The sequence below is a fragment of the Rhinolophus ferrumequinum genome, chromosome 12 (genome assembly GCF_004115265.2).
Source record: "Rhinolophus ferrumequinum isolate MPI-CBG mRhiFer1 chromosome 12, mRhiFer1_v1.p, whole genome shotgun sequence".
NCBI lineage: Eukaryota > Metazoa > Chordata > Mammalia > Chiroptera > Rhinolophidae > Rhinolophus > Rhinolophus ferrumequinum.
In genome coordinates, this window is record NC_046295.1 from 63541464 (window position 1) to 63567152 (window position 25689).

Consider the following 25689-nt stretch of genomic DNA (forward strand, 5'->3'; position numbering starts at 1 on the left):
AAAAATGATTGCCATGAATGAGATGGGAGGTCACACTTTAGAATGATGAAGAGAAGATGAAGGAAGAGTAAATGGGAAACTACACTTGGCCGGCACTTACTATATGCTTTGCATATATTCTGTCATTTAATCCACATAATCATCCTGTGAAGTATGATTACAGAAGAAATTGAAGTGGAGCGAGGTTAGCACACTTAGGCTCCTTAACCAACAATCGAGATGTGAATTCAGGCCTAATGATTCCAAAGTCTCTTTCCTCCTTGGGCCACGCTGCCTGCTGAAACTGAAAGAGTCCACGTAATAGTTGAATAGATCAGATTGTAAATTAATATGAACAAAGACAGTGTTCCTGCTGTATTCAGAAAGTTTTGTATTTGTTGGCCTTCAACTAAGGCTTCAGTAAATATCCTTATGCACGTCTCTGGGCTGAAGAGAAAAAGTAACTCACATTACAGTTGCTCAGAAGTTTCTAGAATTGCATTTTCTTTTCAAAGTTACTAGACTAGGTCAAGGGATAATAATAATAATTATTATTATACAAGGAGGTCAATGCGCCAGCATTCAGAAAACGTGTTGGAAGATTAGATCTGCTCTGATATATTTCCTTAAACCTTAAAAACAGCCAAAAGAGGAAAGGCAGTTAGATTTACTTCTGACTGTCTTGATTTGGAATTTGATGCCTATAGCAATAGCCAAACATCCTAAGGGGCCACTGAAAACGAAGGCCCCTATGAACAGAAGCCCGCTCACTAAAATCACTTGCTCATTGTTCCGGCTGCTTCTTGAACTAGATAGCACTGCGCTCACCAAAGCACTATTATCCAAATTCCCACCAAATGATAATTAGAAGGATACACATGATGCCCAAGTCAAACACACGTTCTAAAACTCAACTTAAATATTCAACAAAACTATGATTAGCCCAAACCTAAGCCAGTTTGAATCACGTACCTGGGGCTGAGAGATTACAGGGGTGGAAGTTGAAGCAGTGGCCATGGCAGCTCTGTAGTTGTGGGCAGTGACCAGGCCCCAGCACTACAGCGCCAGACACAGGAGTCAGACTTTCGTGGCTGCTGATCAGATCTCAGTCATGCTAGGAGGAAGTGTGTACCTGGAAAAAGAGAGGAAATCCCACATTTAGCCTAGGAGTGGTATCACATGGGAGTGAAGTACCATTGGCCAGAGGAAGCAAAAATCCCTTACATCAAATGCCAACCACTAGCTCAAGGAAAAGATGGAGCATCTAAGATCTCCACACTAGGATTTCTGTACCATTCATCCAAATCATGTTGAGTTGATGTATTTTCATTTGACTCCAACTCTGTATGCTAGCTTGATGTTTGGAGAGGTAGTAGTATCAAGTTGTGAAGATGGTCAGAATGGGCCAAGGGGAGCATCCACCTTGTCATAAACAATAAAGGAATTGAATGACCCACAATTCACAGCTGAGAGTTTATATATTAATACAAAGGGCAAAGAGAATAATACCACCAAGTGTCTTAGAGATCACTCCATTCAACCCTGCCCATTAGCAGATGAAAACACTGAGGTTGGAGAAGAGAAGTGTCTAGAGTCATACATTTCATTAATGGCAGAACCAGCACTAGAATAACCACCAACTCCCAGAACAATATTAAACATAAGGAAGTGAATGTTTTCTGTGTCTACATTTCCTCAGGGAACTTAGTTACCACTTTCAAGATTAACGAAAGGCAAGACACCCAAAAGTTACAGGAGTCAGTCACAGGAATGAGGCAGGTACTCAGACAGGTGGCGGGGGCTTTATAAGTCAGACTTCCACCTGTGGAGGAAGAGCGTGTTTCTAAAATCCTTTGACATATTCGAAGAGGGGATGCTAGATAAGCACAAAGTATACATAAATCTTCCATTATTAATATGTTTATTAAGAAAACTGGAGAGAAAAAAAAAGCTAAATTCCCTACAGTAAAGCATGGCTCAAATTCTGTCAAAAGATTGATGTGACTGTTATCATGTTGTAGTTTGGTCCAGCAGGGAAAATTTTTTCATTTTAAGAATTTAAGAATATGCTTCCATTTTAAGAAAATTTTCCATGTTTAGATTGTTTTCATACCACCTAACAATATCTTTTTATTCAAAACCTATTTATTGAGCATCTGTAATGAACTAAGGGCATGAGGAATAAAACTAACCCGGACCCTCCCTTCAGGAAGCTTTTCTGTGTAAATACACTTTCTAGTTTCACCAGCATGTAAGGTGATACCTAAACACTTTTAAACTATTAGAAAGTGATACTTTTAATAGTGAAAGTAATGAACCAGGATCACAAGATCCAGGTAAGTCTTGAGCAGTAGTAACAGTGAAGCTGGGTACTTTATCCAAGTCCTTTGACCCCAAATCCTCTGGTAAGACTCTATATTAGTTGGATGATGATGATGAGCGAGTGACATAACCTCAGGAGAACCGTTTCCTAAGAAATCATCCAGGTTTGGCAGCAACATCTATCAACTTGAACTTTTGATTTTTATTCTGTCTTTGTGTATTATCCTTCATACTATAGTTTCAATCGCTTTATGTTTTAATTGTTTAGAACTGTGACACCTTTCTATTTGTTTCCGTCTGCTACCGACAAATAAGCAGTAAAGCTGTCAAACTGTTTTGATGTAACATTACACACAAAATTCCATAGGTGCCCTGAGACAACATTGATGTTCTCCTTAGTGGGGGGAAGACCTGTTATTTACCACACAGTGAATTTAAATGAACAGCCCAGGAGAAAGGTATACGTATATTGGAGTGCCTTCTCTTTCTTGCTAGAGTGAGGAGCCTACTCAGCAAAAATTACAGGACCCCATGATGTCCTGTTTTGTACTGAACTTTATTCCTGACATCATTGTGTGCTCACCCTTACTTCTTTATTTTGCCTTTTCCTTCTCAAGTATTTATAATTCACAGTACCTTCTTCTATCATATGTAGGGTGAACAGATAAATATATAAATAGAATAACTAGAAAACAAAACAAGCAGTCAAGTGAGATTCCATCCTTAAAGACTCATACTGTGTGCTCAGATCCAATTATCATTCCTGCCACGCTAATTAAGCATTATAACCTATCATTAAGCAATATAACCTTAATATATTGTCAATATTCAGAGTACAAGGAGTTGCCCAAAAGATGAATCCCGGGCACTGAGCCTGGAGTAAGGAAAGGGACACAGAAATCAATGTGACAAATCTACCACATGGTCTCACTATTGACAACAAAAGGGGGAAACATGAGAGACTGAGATTTAATGAAAGCCTACCAGACATTGAGCACTTGAGCAGTCATTTCACATACAATTTAGGCAGATATTGTTAAGTCATCTCACAGATGAGAAACCCAATGCTTTGAAAGGTTGTGCAACATACCCAAAGTCACAACAGCCAGGAAATGAGGGAACTCAGATCTGAACCAGGACCCATGCTCTTCCCGCAGACTAACCCACTAGAGCAGGGGTGTCCAAACTTTTTTCAACGTTTTTCACCAAGGCCCATATGCGGTAAAATACACAAACAGCCAGGCCACTCACTCGAGGTGAAGTACGTATTGCCTCACCTGGTTTATTTAAGGAAACTAAATATATTTTTGGAATTTGCTGCAGGCCAATCAACAATGGCTTGCGGGCCGCAGTTGGCCCGCGGGGCCGCAGTTTTGACACCCCTGCTCTAAAGGAACAAAAATTAAGAAGCGGCAGAAAGTGCTTGGGGTCTTTTTAAGCAAAAATTTCAGACAGTCCTGAAGAAAACAGGGTGAAAGTCAAATGTCCTGCAGAGTAACTATTTTCCCCAAACCCTGAAACAGACAAGCCTGTGCTGCTCTCATCCATATAAAATTTTAATGACGTGTCCCTAGATTTGATTTATGTTACACTCCTTGAGATGCATAATAGATAATACAGATTGTTAGTTTGATAGCTTCAGGAAAAAAGTATGGCAGAAAATTAACTGCCTTTGCCTGAAGCACTTAGGACATATCTAGTTTTGAGGCTTTCACTGAACATTATAATGTAAGAACATTATAAGAGCTCTTTATAAAATGGTGTATGGTTACTTAACTCTGAAAATACAAGGACTAAGCAATACTACTTCAAAGGGTATAAATCAGCTCTCTCATGGGAATGATATCTTAAATTATGTTTATGAAATCTATTTATTTCCCAACTTATTTACAAAACTGGGCAAATCATGAGGGAACTAGATACAATGACAAAAAAGACAATATCCTAAGTAATACTGCTGTTCAGTCTCTAACTAAGGAAGCTGGTTTACTTTGACATACTAGTCCCCTGCTTTCCCAGAGCCCCAGACTGTCAACTACAGAGTTGTACAGATTTTTTTAAGAAATACGTCTCTCTTGAACTCTTCCAAATATCTGGATACTTGTCCTGCAGTTCTTCCCATCTGTCGTCAACCCAACATTCCATTTCCTTTGCCTGCGCTCCAAGACTGTGCTCCAGCTACAGGAAACCACAGAGCAGTGTGGGTTGGCCCCACTAACCCCAGCTACCCTTGGGTCATTACCGTTTCCCCTTCTCTTTTTCTCTAGTTGTTTCCATTTTCCTTTCTAGGCATCTCTTCTAAGCTATATCATTCTTTGCAAAACCACAAAACTACCTCTAATGCCCCTCACTTGCAAAAGATGAGCTTTGTCACTTATTTATGTGCCTATTCATTCATTCCCCTATTGTCACTGGATATGAATTATATCAATATCCCTCCCTACAATTCAAAACATATATAAAAATACAACTTACAAATAAGAAAACTACATAGGCTCATTCTTCTCTGCCAGATTACTAGAGAAATAACCAATTAAGAATTGGAAATAACCTGAATCAGCCCTAGAAGCCACAGACGGATCCCAACTATTGCTTAAACTTCTAGAAATACACACTAGAAAAAAATCAACATGGGAGGTTGACAGAAAGTAAGGCACGCCATCACCTTCACGTGAAGCTGCAACTGCATGGACAGGAAATCAGCAAATGAGACCCCAGTATACACATAATGATACTCCTAGTTCAGCGGGATGAGGGTTGGAGGGAACTAAGCCAGAGAGAGTTGGAGTATATTTAAAATACACTCACTCTTTAAAAGGGGCTCCTGGCTCCAAACGAGAAAGTAGTCTCTGGCTGCATTTACTTCTAATTTGCATGTGGCCATGATGACTGCCCAGAAAACATGTGGAGAATAAAACACTACCAGCTGGCTTCTGATATGAGCAGCCATGCCAAGTGACAATAACCTTCCTAGTTACCAAGTGCCACACCAAATACCTAAAAGAAAGTCTGGTTCTGAGGCAAACTTCATTTGTATTACTTCTGCAGCTGATGCTGGCTCCTTCCCTAGGCCTCACAGGAAGATGAATTTCTAATTTGCAAATTAATCTACTATAAATCTAACCTTTTTTACTTCATCTGGCCTTGAGTCAAACAGTGACTCATTTCAGTCTCCTGAAAAAACACAAGGCAATACCTGATACTGAATATGCATAGACTTTCCTCTCTAAGGATAAGCAACACAGAAAAATCCAAATCCCCCAGGCAAATGAAAAATTTCAAGGGAAGTGATGGCTCCAGAATCACAGCAAATGTTTACTGATCTCACATATTTTTTAAGTTTTCTTTTATGTAGGTGTACTACATATGTAGGTGTACTACATAAAAGAAAACTTAAAAGAATATATGAGATCAGAAAGGAGTCTGCATTAGCCCAAAAAAAGAAAAAGAAGACCTGAGTTATGAACTCAAATGAAGGCAGTTGGTAAAACAGAAAACAGAATTAAAAATAAAGCAGAAAATGGTATTAATGAAGAAGATAAACCAGAGATTGAGGGAGTAGGGAATAGAACTACATGGATAAAGGCTTTAAAGCTTCCATCCTGAAAACAGAACAGATGAACAAAAAGTACTAAAGAAGGAAAGAAGCCATCAATGCTGAAACCAGGAAAGGATAAATTTTTCTCCCAAATTTTAGAAAAGTGCTGCACATATATAGAACCATTTAAATCAAATATGAAAAAATTTCATACTTGAGATTTGTGTATCCTGCTGCAGAGAGCTCTATAGTCTGGCAGAAACCGAGTAGAAAAATCCTGAACACTTTCTAATCCCTTTACCTTCTCCCCTATCCCCCAATCCTCCGTCCCATCTAGCAACCATCAGTTTTTTTTCTCTGTATCTCTGTGTCTATTCGTTTTGTTTGCTCATTTATCCTGTTCTGTAGATTCCATCTAACCCTAAACCTGGAGGAATAAAATGACAAGATATAGGAAGGCCAGAGCTATAGCTTAGCTTTCTTGGTACCTATTGTTTCTACCAGAGCTAAATAGCATCTGAAGCCAGCCTTATATCTTCTAAGGCCAGAGACTGGAAGATTCTTCTCTCCGGAATCTGAACAGATGAAAAGACTTAAAAATAGTAACATCAGGAAGAAGACACTGCCCCATTGAAACAAAAACAAAATGCTTAAAAGTTGATCATTTGAAATTCAATAGAAGAATTGGAATGTAAAGTTCCAAATGTAAAAATCCAAAATGTATAGCCAAAAAACAAAGTGAGAAAGCTAGAGGACTAGTCTAGGAGATCTAATAATCAAATAAAAGCAAATCCAGAATGAAAGAACAAGGGAAATGAAAGGAGGGAAAATGAAATAACTAACTTAAAATGTTTTCTAAAATGGAAAAGTTTGTTGACTGTAAGAGCCCACTAAGTGCCAACCGACCCACCTCAATGATTTTAATATGTCCACATTTAGCATACCATCATGAGTTTTTTCGTTTGTTTTTTTTACACTAGATATAAAAAAAAAGCCATCCTATATGCTATCAGAAAGTGTGTGTGGAGGAGCTTATAAACAAAGGATTAAGAATCAGTCTTTGGACTTCTCAACAGCAGCCTGCAAGCTAGAAGACAATGGCGCGATGAGGAAAGTAATTTACGACCTAGAATTCTATTGGAGGATGTTCTTCAGCAAAACAGGGAGGAAACTAAGAAAAAGAAAGGCATGTGATACAGGAATAGGAATTCAATACAAGAGAAAAACAAAGGGAATTCCTGGCATAATTGTGAAAGGAGATCCATGGATGACAAGTAAGAAGACTCACAAAGTAGCCTTGACAGAATAATTGTCTTCTGGATATATTAAGAGCAGATTTCTAGAACTGACAGAGAGTTTGGGATTGAATGAACAACAAGCACATAGAAAACTAAGCAAACATAAAAAGAATGATTAATTTAAAGGGGAACAAAAATTTGCAGACGAGGAAAAAGATTCATAGAATTTCATAGAATTCTAGATGGCTCAACTATGAACACCATTAACAAGATCATATACTACCATTAACACTAAATAATGGCCTAATCAAAATTATGAACTATCTATATCAGGACAAAGAGGTATAGGATGGCAGTATGTGTATGGCACACCTACCACATGGAAGGTCTATAAATATTTAAAACTGATATATCAAAAAGTGCAGATAAGGGGCGGCTGGGTGGCTCAGTTGGTTAGAGGGTGAGTTCTGCACAACAGGGTTGTTGGTTCGATTCCCACATGGGCCAGTGAGCTGCGCCCTCCACAACTAGATTGAAGACAACGAGCTGCCACTGAGCTTCCAGAGGGGCAGCCACATGGCTCAGTTGGCTAGAGCATGAACTCTCAACAACAAAGTTGCTGGTTCAATTCCCGCAAGGGATGGCAGGTTGCGTGCCCTGCAACTAAAGATTGAAAACGGCGACTGGACTTGGAGCTGAGCTGTGCCCTCCACAACTAGATTGAAGGACAATGACTTGGAGCTGATAGGCCCTGGAGAATCACACTGTTCCCCAATATTCCCCAATAAAATTAAGAAGAAGAAAAAAGTGCAGATAAAAATCTTAGAAATGTAATGCAAATACCAAATAAGCAGCTGAAACAACAAAAAATTGTAGCTATGGTAAAGATAAAATGGTATGGAGAGGCAGAGACGCCTTTTTCTTAGCAAGGCTCACAACAGCTCTTTGACACCTTAAACTACAAACATTTATAACTTTGATAAATAAAAGCAAAATAGGAAAATTTTTAAAAATGTCACTGCTGAAACGAAAAATTTAAAGCTACAACAGGCAGAAGTGCCACTGCAGGAAACCAAACTGATGCCATGGAAGAATGGCTTGATAAAAATCATATGGGCTTGCAACAGAAGTGACTAAATTAATTAGAAGATATGGCTGTAGAGCACAGAAAATAGGGATTCAATATAGGAATAATTGATATGCCTGAGAAGAATAAACAGAAGTTATTTAACAATAAAAGTGAGCTTTTCTGAAAACATGTTAAATTTGTAGGTTTAAAGAGCTCACCGCAGCACAGGCAATGAAAAATAGATTAAACGTACTAAATCAAAATTTAAAACATCTGTGTATCAAAGGACACAGTCAAGAGTGAAAAGGCAACCCATGGGAGAAACTATTTGCAAATCATATATCTGAAAAGGAGTTAACATCCACAATATATAAAAAATTCCCACAACTCAACAATAAAAATCAAACAACCCAATTAAAAAATGGACAAAAGGCTTGAATAGACATTTCTCCAAAGATATACAAATGGCCCAAAAGCACATGAAAATATAGTCAACACCAGTAAGCATTAGGGAAATGCAAATCAAAACCACATTGAGATAACACCACCTCACACCCATTAGACTGGCTATCAAAAATAATTAATTAGTTAACTAATTAATTAAAAAATAAAAATCAGAAAATAAGTGTTGGCAAGGATATGGAGAAATTGGAACCTTTATGTACTGCTGGTGGGGATATAAAATGGTTCAGCTACCACAGAAAACAGGATGGTGATTCCTCAAATAATTAAAAATTAAATTATCATCCAGCAACTTCTGGAGATATATATATATATATATATATATATATATATATATATATATATCCAGAAGTATTGAAAGTAGAGTCTCAAAGAGATATTTGCATACCCATATTCATAACAGCATTTTACTCACAACAGCCAAAAGGTAGAAGCAACCCAAGTGTCCACGGACACATGAATGGATAAAATGGATAAATAAGACGTGAAATATACATACAATATTATTCCATACTAAAAGGAAGGAAATTCTGACACTTGCTACAACATGGATGAACCACGAGGACATTATGCTTCATAAAATAAGCAAATCACAAAAAGACAAATGTCGTGATTCCATTTATATGAAGTACCTAGAATAGTCAAATTCATAGAGACAGAAAGTAGAATGGTGGTTTCCAGGGGCTGGGCAGTGGTGAGAACAGGGAGTTGTTTTTTAATGGGTGTAAGTTTCAGTTTTACATGATGAAAAGAACTCTACAAATCTGTTTCACAGCGATGTGAATATACTTAACACTGCTGAACTTAAAGATGGTTAAGTTAGTTAATTTTATGTTATCTAGGTATATGATACTACGATATTTTTTAAAAAGAGCTCATCGCATTGTAGGAAAACTACGAAGAACATGATCTACAATTGGGTTTGTTAAGTTACAAAACTTCAAGAGTTCAAAGAATTCCCCCAAAAATCAAGCAGGGAAATCAAATTATGAAGGGGAAAAGTTGAGCTACACACAGCCATCATGCCGAACACAATGGATAAGACAAAGGAGCAACTTCCAAGATTTTGTCAGAACTAAGGAATGACTCAATAATTATACATCTGGCCAAACTGTCTTTTACTTGAAATAGCAAGAACAAGGTACTTTTAAATATAATCAGGATATATTTTATCCTGAAAATCCACTTGATGACAGAAGGCAACTAATCATGTGACAAATCAAAATAATGTGCTCAGGAAAGCCTGCTTGAGCAGTCGGTCAATCCGTGGAGACACACAATACCTGTGATAACACTGGTGACCCAAAAATGCAGTTACTATAGCTATTAAAAGAAACACTATATCATTGAAATACATATAGATAATTGTAATGAACTAAGATTCAAAACTCTAGGAAATCATAAGAAAAAGGAGAAAATTCTTCACCTTTTGCAAAAGGAGTCAACCAATACTGTTTTATTTCTGAAGTTGATAAAATGAGAATTTCAGGCTTAAAAAAAAAAAGAAAAAAGAAAGGGAAAGGGGAGAAAAGGCTGACAGAGGAACAGCCATGCTACGTTTTTTTATCTGAGCTTCCTATCCTCACCATTGCTTCCCATAAAACCCGTGAGGCCAACGGTCTAGCTGGGATAAAGAAAGCTCTGATCACTTTCAGAGTCCATTTGCTTCACATGGAGAGTTAGAACAAAGAAATTAGAAAAGAACTTGAGAAATCAAATATTAGGTTGGTGCAAAAGTAATTGCGGTTTTGCAATTCTCTTTAACCTTCTAAACCGCAGTTACTTTTGTACCAACCTAATAATTTCCTCATGTTTTGTTTTTAAATACCATCTCTACCTGTGGCAGCAGAAACTTTCCTCTTCTTCAAAGATTCAGGCCCCAGATCTTGCTTCAGTATACTCACAGAAGACAACATATTCCATGTTCTTAAATCTTTCCTTTTCCACACATAGGATCAGTTTTTCCATTTGCTTCTCCAGCTTTTCAATCAGTCCTGTTAGTCTACATTTGTCCTAAAAGTTTATCCTTTCCATATGGCACTCAGCTGATACATTCAAAGGAAGGAATACAGCTAGCCCATCCTGCTAAGGCTAGCTATACACAGAAAGAGAAACACAATTGCACTATTTTACATGTGTTTCATCAGTTCTACAGATTCTACAGATTGAAGAACCTGGCCAAAAATTATTTAAATAAGGTCACTGTCCCGATTTCAAAGACTGTACTGACAGGCATAGAGTTTTCACTTTTGAACAGTCTTACTGATGGGAGAGATGCTATCCTGAAACTTGTCAAAATAACTAGGAATTGTAAAACACAATTTGCAGCAAAATCTCAGAACAGTTGTCACTACTAGGGCAAAGAATGTATTGGCCATTTTCTTCACAGTCTCAAGTTTAAGCTACTTTGTGTTGTATTGCTTAGAAAATGAGGAAAATCTGTCGTTTAGGAATCGTGGATGAGGAATTAGCTGGAATTATAGATTTCTGAGTTAGAGAAAAATGAACTCTAATGAATGTGCTCAATCACGAATGGAGAGAACAAGAAAAGAAGGGATGGGAATTAAGGAAGGGAAGTCAAAACAAGGATTGAAAAAAATCCTCTTGAAAGGTAGGACAATTAGAAAAATTATCCTTTGGGTAAGAGACAGACTTACTGCTGCCCTTTTCTTTCTATTGCCCAGGACCCACAATGTCTAACCTCTTGATCATCTTGGTATCTGCAGCCATGACCCTTGGCCATTTGCATAGGGACCCAGAGCAGTGCAAAGACAAGTGGAAATTATGAGTTCCACCTAAGGGAGAGAGTACCTGAAGCATAGGGTAGGTACATTTTTATTGACGAGTGCTTGGGGAAGGAGCCTCTGACATGAGCTGAGCATTTGCAGTCCATAGGTTTCAGGAAACCTATGGAAAGAAAAACCTATGGAAAAGAAAAAACCTATGGACAAGGAATATTACAACCTCTATAACCAAGCCTCAGGCCAAGCTAGACTCTTCCAACCACAGCCTACAGAGGAGTTTTAGGAGATAGTTCCTTCTAAGAGCAAGTACCTGTTTCTAAACAGAAGTAATTCCCAAATGGCTGAGAATAAAAGGAATATGAATATCCATATTCATATTGGTGGAGGTGAGGGGACGGAAAAGAGGGAAGAAAGTAAATGGGGGTGGAGACAAAGTGTCAAAATAACTGGCCAGAATATGGCTATGGCTATGATAAGAAAAGTGACTCAGCCCAGAACAGCAGTTTGTAATAGCAAAGGATTCTGTTGACAAAGGCATTGTCCATTATTTACAGTTTTGAGTAGCTTAAACTTCAAATACCTTTGAGAGTACAAGTCAAAAGCAATTCTGAATGCCTGAAGAATAGTGATTTAAAACAGTACCTCAACATAAGAAAGTTATGCTTGAAAGATAATTTTCAGATGTATTTGCCACAATGTAGGAAGACAGGCATCAAACTGATTTCTGGTACAAATGCAATTATTATAATCTTTCTGGAAAACAATGTGTATGGGGGAGTTGCATCAAGAGCCTAAAACATATGCTGAATCAGAGGTATATCGTTCCACAACTAGGAATTTATACTGTGGAAAGAATTACTATTAAGGACAAAGATTTTGCTACAGGATGCTTAATGCAATATCATATATAACTGGAAATTTTAGAAGCAATCTAAGCATCCAATAACATAGTACTTGCCAACTGAGTTATTAAAACTATGTTTACATGCAATTCAATTTTATACAGCCAATAAAACTTAAATTCTATTGAAATTACGTATTTATATCTCTCCCCATTTGGGAAAACATAGAGACACAGAAAGATAATACACACACACGTATTATGCCCTGAGGTGGTAGAGGCGTTTCAGTTTTTCTACAGAAAAAGAATGTAGGGGGTTAAGATGGAGTAACAGGAACCAGATATAACCACCTGTCTATTACAACAACAAAAAAAGATTAAAATATACAAAATACTGCACATCGAGCAACAAAGGACAATGATCGCTAAGAAGTGGGAAAAGAATAGGTGAACCCCATGATTGCCCCAGCTTCCTGCCTCAAAAGCATCCAGGCCACAGGACAGGAGAAAGTCAGGTGGGACCCAGGTGACCCACTGAGTTGAAGAAGCAGACCTGAGAACACAAGAAGTTCAAGAAAGCTAGAGTTCAGAGTATCACAAAGGAGAGAACTGGAAAGACAGAAAACTGGAAAGTTCTACTGTGCCCCACGCCTGAGCATACAACAGAGAACCAATCAGAGAAGGTACAAGAAGAAACTGTTAGAGGCTGGAGTAATATTCATCTGAATAGTTTCTGTTCCCTCCAGCAAAACTAGAAAACTGCATAATCCATAGGACACCGGGGTAGAGCACTCAGGAGCACCTTCCTCAGAGTGAGAAATAATTACTCATAGGCCTAGACTAAACACTAAGCTGATCCAACTGAACAAATTTTAAAGGCAAGATCTGAAAAGATTAAATTGTTTCCAAATAATTAACTGTGACTCAAAACAAACCTTGAGAATATTTATAAAAACACAAAAATACCCAGCATTCAACAAGGTAAAATTCACAGTCTGGCATCCAATCAATGATTATCAGTCAAGCAAAGAAGCAGGAAAATATGACCCAGAATGAGGACAAAAAAAAAAAAAAAAAATCACTCAATTGAAATATACCCAAAACTGACAGTCGTCAGCATTAATATTCAAGGACATTAAAATAGTTATTACAACTATATTCTAAATGTTCAAAAAGTACAGACATAAAAGATATTTTAAAAGACTCAAATCAAACACACTGTGATATATAGATAATGTATTACAGAATTCTACAGAATTGTACAGAATTGTACACCTGAAACCTATGTAACTTTACTAACAATTGTCCCCCCAATAAACTTTAATTTAAAAAAAGACTCAAATCAAATTTCTAGAAATGAAAAATATAATGTATAAAATGAGAAACACACTAGATGGGAGTAATACAAAAATTTGACATTGTAGAAGAAAAGATTAGTGAAGTGAAAGAAATAGAAACTATCCAAAATGAAACACTAAGAGAAAAAAATAAAAAAAATTAAAATAACATCAGTGAAATGTGGGAAATTTTCAAGTAGACTATTATGCAACTAATGGGATTCCCCAAAGGAAAGGGGACCAAAAAAAATATTTAAAAAATAAAGACCAAAAAAATCAAAATTTAATAAAAACTATAAATGCAAAGATTCAACAAGCTTAATGAACCATGAGCATAATAAAACAAAGAAAAACGCACAAAGGCACATAATAATCAAATTTATCAAAACATGACAACAAAAAGTCTTTAAAGTTCCCAGATTAAAAAAAAGAATTGTGACATACAGAGGAACAAAGATAAGGATGACAGCAGATTTCTCATCAGAAAAAAATGCAAGTAAAAAGACAGAGATAAACATCTTTAATGTAATGTAATGGGGGAAAAAATAACCCCATCAATCTAGAATTCTACACCCATGGAAAATGACTTTCAAAAACAAAAGCAAAACAAAAATGTTTTCAAACATAAAAAAGCTGAAGGAATCCATCATAAGCAGACTTGGACTACAAGAAATATTAAACAGTCTACCAGACACCAGGAAAATTTGTATCAGATTCACAAAGAAATGGAGAACATTAAAAAATAGTTATTAAATGGATACTTATTTAAAAAAACAGTTTTCTTACATAAGTCTCTTTAAATTATAATTAACTCACAGAATGGAAGAAGATATCTATAAATCATATATATAAGGGACTTGTATACAGAATATTTAAAAAATTCTTATAAATCAATAATAAAGACACAAATAAGCCGATTTTAAAGTGAGAAAAGATTTGAATAGCCATTCTGAAAAAAAAAATACACAAATGACCATGAAGTATATAAAAAGATACTCGATATCATTAGCAGTTAGGGAAACAAAAATCAAGTCCACAATGAAATTCCACTTCACAACCACTAGGACGACTATAATCAAAAAGATAGTAACGACCACAAGATGGCCACGGGATTTGAAAATTAATCTGGGGAATGTAATTTAGTGGTTACCAGGGGGTAAGGGGGTTGGGGGGTGGGAGATGAGGGTAAGGGGGATCAAATATATGGTGATGGAAGGAGAACTGACTCTGGGTGGTGAAAACACAATGTAATTTATAGATGATGTGATACAGAATTGCACACCTGAAATCTATGTAATTTTACTAACACCTGTCACTCCAATAAATTAAAAAAAAAAAAAAAGATAGTAACATGTTGGTGAGGATATGGAGAAATTGGAACGCTCATACATTGCTTGTGGTAATATAAACTGGTCCAGACACTGTGAAAAACAGTAGTCCTTCAAAATATTAAAGAGAGTTTGCATATGATTCAGCGATTCCACTCTTAGGTGTATATACCCAAGGGAATTAAAAATACATGTCCACACAAAAATTGTACAAGATTGTTCATAGAAGTATTATTCAAAATAGTAAAAAACTGGAAAGAATCCAAATGCCCATCAACTGGTGAACGGATAAAAATTAAATGTAGTATTTCCAAACAATGGAATATTATTGGTCAATAAAAAGAAATGAAATAATGATAAATGCTACAAGCATGCATGAACCTTGAAAACATTATGCTAAGTGAAAGAAGCCAGTCACAAAAGGCCAAATGTTGTATGATTCCATTTGTGTGAAATGTCTAGGATATGTAAATCTATGAGACAAAAAAGTAGATTAGTGTTTGTCAGGGGTTTGAGGAAGGACAAATAGGGAATGACTGATAATAGGTACAGGACTTCCTTTGAGAAAAATGAAAATTTTCTAAAATTGATTGTGGTAATAGTTGCACAATTCTGAATACGTTTTTTAAAAAAACATTGAATAGCACTCCTTAAATGGTTGAATTATATGTGAACTATATCTCAATAAAGCTGTTAAAAAGAATTAACAAAAATAACAATGAGGTTTGTTACAAAGATAAAAGTAAACAAAAAAAGTTAGGAGGGAGAAATGTAAGTATACTGTTGTAAGATATACTATACATAAAGAGGTATAATATAACTTAAAAGTAGCCTACAACAAATTAAAGCCTACTATAAATGCTGAATCAACCACTAAAAACAAAAGAATTATAGGTAATATGCCAGGAAGGAGATAAACTAAAATCATAAAATATACCAAACACAAAAAAGGAAGAGAAACAAGGAATAGATGGTACAAATAGAGAAATAGCAAGATGACAGACTTAAATATAACCATATCAAAACACATTAAATGTAAGTGGTCTAACAAACTCAATTACAAGACAGAGATTGACAGATTAGATTTCTTAAAAAAGCAAGACCCAACTTATATGCTTCCTACAAGAGTCATATTTTAAATATGAAGACACAAATAGTTTAAAAGGATGGAAAAGGATATGCCAAGCTAACATTAAACAAAATAACGTTGGAATGCCTGTATTAGTATCTGACAGGGTAGATTTTAAAGCAAAATATATTATGAAGGATAATTAATGATGATAAAGGTGTTGATTCATCAAGATCACATAACAAACCTAAAAGCTTATGCATCTAATAAGGGAACTTCCAAATATAAAAAGTAAAAACTGAAGAGAGGAGCAATAGACAAATCCACAATTACAGCCAGAGAATATAATACCCCTCTGTCATTAACCGATAGAACAAAAAATTAGTAAGGCTATAAAGGACTTGAACAACACAATCAACTAATTTGATCTAATTGACTTTTTGAGAATACTCAACCCATCACCAGCAGAATACACATTCTTCTCAACTGTAAACAGAACTTGTACCAAGATAGAGCATACTCTGAGTCATAAAGCAAGTCCCAATAAATTTAAAAGGATTCAAGTCATGCAAAGTTTGGTTGCTGACCACACTGAATTAAATTAAAAACAGTTATATAAAGATCTCTGAAAGATCTCCAAATGCTGGAAAATTAAGATATCTCTAAATACCTTATGGATCAAGAAGTAACTGAAGGAGGAAATTAGAAAGTATTTTTTAATTAAATGAACATTTTTGATATTTTGAAATGAATGGAGATGAAAACGAAACATCAACATTTGTGGAATGTGCCAATGATATATCCGATAAGGGGTTAATATCCAAAATTTATAAAAAAAACTCAACTCCAAAAAAACAAACGACCCAATTAAAAAATGGGCAGAGGACATGAAGAGACATTTTTCTAAAGAGGACATACAGATGGCAAACAGACATATGAAAAAATGCTCAACCTCACCAATCATTAGAGAAATGCAAATAAAAACCACAATGAGATACCACCTCACCCCAGTCAAAATGGCTATCATCAATAAATCAACACACAACAAGTGCTGGAGAGAACGTGGAGAAAAGGGAACCCTTGTGCACTGTTGGTGGGATTGCAGATTGGTGCAGCCACTATGGAAAACCGTATAGAGGTATCTCAAAAATTTGAAAATGGAACTACGTATGACCCAGCAGTTCCACTCCTAGGTATCTATCTGGAGAAATCCAAAACTCTAATTCGAAAAAAATTATGCACCCCTATGTTTATTGCAGCACTATACACAATAGCCAAGACATGGAAACAACTGAAATGCCCATCAGTAGACGACTGGATTAAGAAACTGTGGTACATTTATACAATGGAGTATCACACAGCCATAAAGAAGAATGAAATCTTACCATTTGTAACAATATGGATGGACCTAGAGAACATTATGTTAAGGGAAATAAGTCAGACAGAGAAAGACAAATACCATATGATCTCACTTATATGTGGAATCTAAAGAAAAGAATAAATGAACCAATAAGAAACAAGACTTAGAGACATATAGGAAAAACGAAGGGTTGCTAGATGGGAGGCAGGGTGGGGATAAGGGGGAAGGTGAGGGGATTAGAAAGTACAGTCGGTAACCACAAGATTGCCACAGGGATACGAAAGTCAATTTGGGGAATGTAATCAACAATGTTGTAAAGATTTTGTAGGGTATCCAATGGACACTTGTCTCCTTAGGGAGACCACCTCAGGGATGATGTAGATGCCTGATCACTGCACTGTACACCTGAAGCTGAAGCTGAACAACAATGAATGTCAACTACAATTTTATGTGTGTGTGTGTGTGTGTGTGTGTGTGTGTGTGTGTGTGTGTGTGTGTGTGTATAGTTACAAGAAGCAGAGTACAGCATTAGGAATAGAGACTGTGGAAACGTAATGGCTCTGTGCGATGTCAGAGGGATAGTAAATGGAGGGAGCGGGGTTATCACCATGTGAGGGATATAAATGATAAATGTTTAACTATTACATTGTTTTGTACACCTGAAACTAATAAAAAAATATTTGTGAGATGTCACAAAGCAGTACGTAAGAGGAAAATTGTATTATTAAACATTTATATTAGAAAAGAAGTCTCAAATAAGGAATCACATCTTTCATGATCGGAAACTAGAAAAATATGATCTAATTAAATCCAAAGTATGTAAGCAGAAAAAAAGGAAATAGATCACAATGAAATAGAAAGTAGAAAACAATAAACCCAAAAGCTGTTTCTTTGAGAAAAATTGATACAATTGCTAACCCTCTAACCAGACTGGTTAGGGAAAGTAGAAAACAATAAACCCAAAAGCTGTTTCTTTGAGAAAAATCGATACAATTGCTAACCCTCTAACCAGACTGGTTAGGGAAAAAGGAAAGGAGGCACAAATTACTAATATCAGAAATGAAAGTGGGGCGGTCACTACTGAGCCCTTAGACATTAAAAGGATAAATGATAAAGACAGTGTAGCGTGCGCATAAAAAATAGATTTCAGAAATAGACCTACACTTATATGGACAACTAATTTTTGACAAAGGTAAACAGGCCATGCAGTAAAGAAAGAATAGCCTTTTCAACAAACTGTGCTGGAACTATTGGATATTCACGTGCAAAAACAACAAAAAAAATTTATATCTTATACCACATACAAAAACTAACTTAAATGACTCATTGACCTAAATGTAAAACCTAGAACTATAAAACTTCTAGAAGAAAATCTCCAAAAAAAAAAAAAGAAGAAACTCTCCATAGACTTGAGTTAGGCAAAGTTTTCTCAGATATCAAAAGCATAATTCAGAAAAGAACAAATTGAAAAACTAGACTTCATCAAAAGTTCTGTTTTTCAAAAGACACTGTTAAGTAAATGAAATAACAAGCCACAAACTGGGAGAAAATATTTTCAAAGCATATATCTAATGAAGGACTTGTATCCAAAATATATTTTTTTAATGTCAAAATTCAGTAAGAAATCAAACCCATTTTTAAAAATAGGCAAAAGATTTAGACACTTCACCAAAGAGAATACAAAGATGGCAAATAAGCACAGAAGAGCAGTAGGGAAAACATAAATTAAAACCACAGTGAAATACCACTATATCTCACCTAAAATAGCTTAAATTAAAAAGACTGACCATACCAAATGTTGGTGAGGATAAGAAGGAATTGCAGCTCTCACACACTGTTGTGGGGATGCAAGATGGAATTGGTTTAGAAAACAATTTGGCAGTTTCTTTAAAAGTTAAACATTCACTTACCATCCAATTCAGCCATTTCATTCCCAGGAATTTACCCAAGAGAAAAGAAAATATATATCAACACAAAGACTTGAGCACAATGTTTACAGTAGCTTTAAGCCCAAAACTAGAAACACCTCAAATATCAATTCATAAATAAACGGATAAACAAACTGTTGTATATCCATACAATGGAATACTACTCAGCAATAAAAGAAATGAACTATTCACACACACAACGGCATGAATCAGTCTCAAAATAATTACTCTGAATGAAAAAAGCCAGATAAAACACAGCACTTCCTATATGATTCCATTTATTTGAAACTGTAGAAAATGCAAACTAATCTACAGTGCCCAAAAGCAGACCAGTGATTGTCCAAGAACAGAAGGGAAGGCCAGGACCACAAAAGAGAAGTTCAAAGGGATAGGAGATAATCTGAGGTGTGGTCAATGTGTTTATTATCTTGATTGTCGTGATGATTTCAAAGGTATATACAGATGTCAAAACAAATCAAATTGTACACTTTAAATATGTGCAATTTAGGTATGTCCTCAATAAAAAGGTACTAAAAAACGTTATGTCTTATAATAAAGAAATGCTATATTATAGATTTTTAAAAATACAATAAAGAACATTCTCCTTGAATGGGAAACACTGGCTTGTAAGATAATCTGACCATTAACTATTATAATATACAGGTATATGAAATCATATGTTTGTAATAAGGCAAGGACAGCCCAATGCAGAGTGTTAGAGAGTAAATGAGGTAAAGAGGATATCCCCGTGGGAAGGTAGCCCAGGGCACTTGTCAGAGCCTGAAAGGTAAGGGGGCATCCACGAAAGGGAGAAAGAGAGGTTATAAACTCACAGTTTTCAATAGCTATAGAAATAAAAATAGGTGTAAAAATAGGTGTGTGTGTGTGTGTGTGTGTGTGTGTGTGTGTGTGTATGCATGTATACAGTGAAAGGCCTGGGCGTAGTGGCACTCCAATAATAAGTATCCTGGCACTTAGATCTTGGTCTCTAAACATCATTCTCTACTAAAAGAAACCAGGCTCTTTGGAGCAATGTCTGATTCCAGAGCTGGAGCAAGAAAAGTACATGATGACTCGGAACACCTTGAGCCAGAAAGTAAGACAGCACTTGAAGAATTAGGAGACATGTTAAAAGGACAAGGAAATTAGCTTGAAGCCCGCCCCCTGGCCGAAATGAAAGTTTTAGAGTCTAAAATTAAATGACAGAGAGGATTATAACTCTGAAAACAATAGAAATCCATTTTAATGTAAATAAACGAATAAAAGTTTGACAAGAAATTAGACATTTACATAGACTCAAATACTTCCCCACATAATTCTTATTAATTACAAAGGAAAAACAGTCACTTTACAGTGGAGAAGTCTGGAAGACGCCACCTAAATCAAGTGATCCAAGTAAACATCGCCGGAAATTGGGACAAATCAACATTGTGCACCACCTGACAGGATGCAATGAGGAGAGCACAGCATCAGTTCTGTGATATTCCTGCCAAAGTTTCAAACTCTGAATTTAATTAAAAAGAAACATGGGTCAAACCCAAACTGAGGGACATTCTACAAAATAACTGTCCTATAATTTTCAAAACATCAAGGTCGTAAAAGGAAAAGAAAACTGAGAAATTGTTTCATAATTTAATAAAGGAGACTAACAAGAGACATGACAAATATAATGCAAGACCCTGGACTGGATCCTTTGCTATAAAGGATATCACTGAGACAACTGGGGAAAACTTGAATGGGATCTGAAAATTAGCTGATGGTAAGATAATGATGTTAACTTTCTAATTCTGATGGTGGTTTTGTGACTGTGGAAGAACAACTTTGTTTGTAGGAAATATATTATAAAGTATTTGAGGATGTTAGGGGATCATGGCAGCAAGTCAGTGTTTTTCTTTTCTTCTTTTTTTTTTAGTTTTAGGTGTACAAAGCAAGGTAATAGACATTTACACTCCTCACAAAGTGATAATCCCCCCAATCTCCTACCCTTCTGACATCATTGTAATAGTTGTTCTAATACCACTGACTATGTTCCCTCTGCTGTATTTTACATCCTGTGACTATATATCTCTATCTATCTCTATCTATCTATCTATCTATCTATCTATCTATCTATCTATCTATATATATATATATACATATATAATTATAGTTGACATTCAATATTATTCAACTTTAGCTTCAGGTCTATAGAGCAGTGGTCAGGCATCTACATAGTCTATGACATGATCCCCCTAATAAGTCGAGTACCCATCTGTCCCCTACATAATCTATACAACATTAATTATATTCCCTATACTGTGTTTCCTATCCCTACGACTATATTGTGCCTAGTAATTTGTACTTTCTAATCCCTTCACCTTCTTCCCCATCCCCACCCCCTCCCATCTAGCAACCATCAGTTTTTTCTCTATAGCTGAGTCTATTTCTGTTTTGTTTGCTCGTTTATTGTTCTTTAGACTCCACATATAAGTGAACAATTCATTCTTAATTGACTTGGTGAGATAACAGGTTCTCCATAGTGTACTTTCAACTTTCCTGTAAGTTTGGGAGAAAGAGTGGGGGAGGAGTAGGGGAGGAGCCAGGGCAAGAGGAGACACCCCGTCACCCAAAATAAAATGTGTTTAATTAGAAGGGTGTGTTCATGTGTCACTACTAACTGTAAGAACAGACATGCTGAAGAATACATTTAATTTTAAAAACTGTTTTAATCTAGTTAGAAGTTACTGTTACAAATTACATGACTATCCCAGACACACATGTGCCTGATTTTAGAGAAGACAGGAAAAGTTGTCTCCGACAAATCGCAGAGTACAAGAGGAATGTTGCCAAAAGTCAAACAGGTCTTCTGAAAAAGGAGAACTCTGGACCACAGTAAACAGTACAGGCAGCGTCATACCACCAACTTTTGCTGTATTTTCAAAAGCTAAAGAAATTAACAGTATTAGAGAGATACATTTACATTCAATAAAACAAACAAACAAAGGCAGAAGCCCGTGTTTCTTCTGTTTCTAGGATATAAGAAAAATGTGAAAAGGTACCATGTTCTCTGAAGATGGTGGATTATGAAATTTCTTCTGCCTGGAAGTGACAATAATCTCTTCCAGATGTTGTTGGGCCCACAATGTGCTATTCAAAAATATGAAAGTATTGTTTATTTTCAGAATTCAAAAGCCAAATAAGAAACCTAGTTTCCTTCACTAATCTCTATTTAAACTGGAGATAAATTAGCTTTAAAAAAAAAAAAATCAGTGTACATCCTAAGTCTAGACTGATACATCCTGCCCAGAGTTTTCAGGGGAAAAATATATATATATAATCTGTTAAATACAATCCTAGTATCTACTTTTTTATGAGAAAAATAATGAAGCACTTAATTTTATTTCCTTTCGTGGCCCCAAATATACACCCCTTTTCCTCTGTGAAGTCTCTCATGGCAATATCTCTTTAAAACAGTAAGTACAGAGGGAAATCTAAAGAAAACTAGTATTGTGTTAGAGGATGAATTTTCCCAGCTGGGTTGAGGATATGTAAATACCATAGTTTCCTGAGAATTCACATACGTGCTTTTGCCACCTTGAGAGGTCAGTAAGAAAAGGCTGGCCTCATTCATTAATATAACAATTCTATGAGTAACATTTCAAACATTATCACCCCTGCTGAAGAAATTAGGAATATGAAGCAAAAGGAATTAAATGACTCTTCCCCATTTATAATGATTCAGTAACTATGAAATTAAACAAAGGGCGCCTCCCTAACGTGCGTGAATGGCATTCTAACTTTTGTTTTTATGAAAGGATTTTAAATGTAACAGTGGCTATCTTTTAAAATTATTGTTGAAGCTGTTTATCACAAAAGCAGTGGGGAAAATGGAAAGGAAAAAAAGCCTTTTTATAAACTGTGAAGAAAGAGTAAAACCACAAAGTGGCCACAAAGCCCCCATGCCTGATGTGCAACCTAAAAACCAACCGAGACCTTAAAACAGCTGTAAGCCACCACTTTAAAGACTTCTAAACATCTAACCATTAGCTTGAAAGAAGCTGTCCTACGCGTCCAGAAAACCCCAGGGGGAAATCCAGACACGTAGAAAATGAAGACTGTCATACAGAAAACTTCTAACTAGTGTGAAAAGAGAGTATATGGCCACTCCATAGAGATGATAAGGCATTAGGATATTAGAAAGGCAATTCTGGTACAAAAGGAATCCATAGAAAAAAAAAAAGTTTTGCTAAACTGGCATTACCTAAAAAAAAATCTGGGAGAAGAAACAGCCACACAGACTTGGTGGATGCCGTTCCTACCAAGAACTTCCTGAGGCTTGAAAAGGAAGCAGTGTGTTGTAGGGTTGGGCTTAGTGTGACTGCTGTTTTAAGCCAAGTCATGGAGACAAAAATAAGCAGGACGCATATCTATAAATCCTTTATATTCCAAGAAGTCTCCATTTTACACTACTGTATTTCTGGGCTCCAAGAAACCAAATGTGGTGTGCTCAATCCACTACAAAGAAGTGACTCCAAAGGAAACAGGGACAGACCACTTCTTCTTTGGATGGTGGCTGTGGAGGTGAATGAGGTGACAAGCAAAGACCCTTCTCCTGCTGGGGCCTGATGGTTTCTTTTTGGAGCCTGATCTCAGATCCATGTTACATGAACTCCTCTCGGTTGGAGTTCATAGCACCACACTGATTTCTTTTGGCTCCAATCCTGCATTGCAGCTGTTTGTACTTATTTGAGGTATGGTGTGTTTTGAAACAAAATGAACCAGATTTCCCCTACTGCCTATGTCAGTGCCTGGTAATGGGAAGCATTAACTCTTTCACAGCCAGGCTACTGACGATTGTAATGCATCCATCGTCTGGAGGAAGACAAAGAGACACTGACCCAGAGCTGGGAAAGGTTCAAACAAGCTCGTGCCAAGGCAAAGGGCAGATATTCCATCATTTACTTAGTTTCTGGACCCCATCCATTTCCAAACAAGTTTCAACCAGGTTACAAAAAGTAGATAAAAGAACAAGAGTCATGACTCATGAACAATTATATGCCAACAAATTGGATAATCTAGAAGAAATGGACAAATTCCTAGAAACACACAACCTACCACACTTGAATCAGGAAAAAACAGAAAATTGGAACACACAAATAACAAGTTAGGAGATTGAAACAGTAATCAAAAATCTACCAAGATGATTTATAGATGATGTAATACAGAATTGTACACCTGAAATCTATGTAATTTTACTAACAGTTGTCACCCCAATAAATTTAAAAAAAAAAAATCTCCCAAGATAAAAAAGACTAGGATCAGATAGTTACATGGGTGAATTCTACCAAACATGTTCAGAAGACTTAAAGCCAATCATTTTCAAACTCTTTAAAAAATTAAAGAGGGGGGAACACTCCCAAACTAATTTTATGAGGCCACTGTTACTCTGATACCAAAGCCAGATAAGGACACTATGAGAAAAGAAACTACAGGCCAACATCCCTGATAAATACAGATGCAAAAATTCTCAACAAAATTCTAGCAAACCAAATTCAACAGCACATTAAAAGGATCATACACCGTGATCAAGTGGGATTTATCTCTGGGGTGCTAGGAAGTTTCAACCTATGTAAATCAATAAGCATGATACACCACATAAATGAAGGATAAATTCATATGATCCTCTCAATAGATGCAGAAAAAGCATTTAACACAATTCAACATCCTTTCATGATAAAACCATCAACGAATTAGGAATAGAAGAAACATACCTCTACATAATAAAGGCCATATGTGAAAAACCCACAGATAACATGTACAGATAACAGTAGGACCACTGATTCCTGGGCCCTACTGAATGAGACTCTGTGTGGGTGGGAACCAAGAATGCATATTTTAACAAGTGCCCAAAGTGAGCCGAGGTTGAAAGCCAGATGTGTTAAAGACTGCATCAGACCAGTGGTTCTCAATCTGTAGCATACAACATCCAGAATTCACTGGAGGGTTTGTTCAAACACAGACGGATAGGCCCCACCCCACTGAGTTCCTGTTTCAGAAGGTCTGGGATGGACCTAAGAATCTATCCTTACAAGTTCTCAAGCGATCCTGGTAGTGTTGGTCCAGGGACCACACTTTGAGAACCACTCACTAGACTTGTTTGTTTAATATCCACTTGCCTCAAATGGCCTTTGGTAGAACTGGAAAGCAAATAATTTAAGACTGCAGTCTCTGATAAGGGTCTGAAGTGTTCAGTGCTGTTGATTTAAAAAAAAACAGCTTCATGTGCTTTTGGTACCAGGCATAAAAAGCAAATTTGCCATTTAAAAAAAAAAAAAAAAACACTTCACTTATTCAGTTATGAGGGTTGACAGAAATTTTCTTAGGAAGGAGCTTTTAAATTATTCAATAAAGATTTTTAACTATAATTATAAATGTACAGCATGGTGACTGTAGTTAATAATACTGTGTTGTATATTTTGAAAGTTTCTAAGAGAA

At 36.2% G+C, this 25689-nt stretch overlaps 1 protein-coding gene across 8 annotated transcripts in view; it reads right to left on the bottom strand.

Moving 5' to 3' along the window:
- The window catches only part of LPAR1 (lysophosphatidic acid receptor 1), a 140122-nt gene that overhangs the window by 81334 nt on the left and 33099 nt on the right, over window positions 1-25689 (bottom strand). For all 8 annotated transcript variants that reach the window (XM_033123726.1, XM_033123732.1, XM_033123730.1 and 5 more), the window contains exon 2: window positions 952-1111. In XM_033123726.1, the coding sequence (XP_032979617.1) occupies window positions 952-996 (45 nt within the window). In that variant the 5' untranslated portion in view covers window positions 997-1111. The remainder of the gene's footprint in view (window positions 1-951; window positions 1112-25689) is intronic.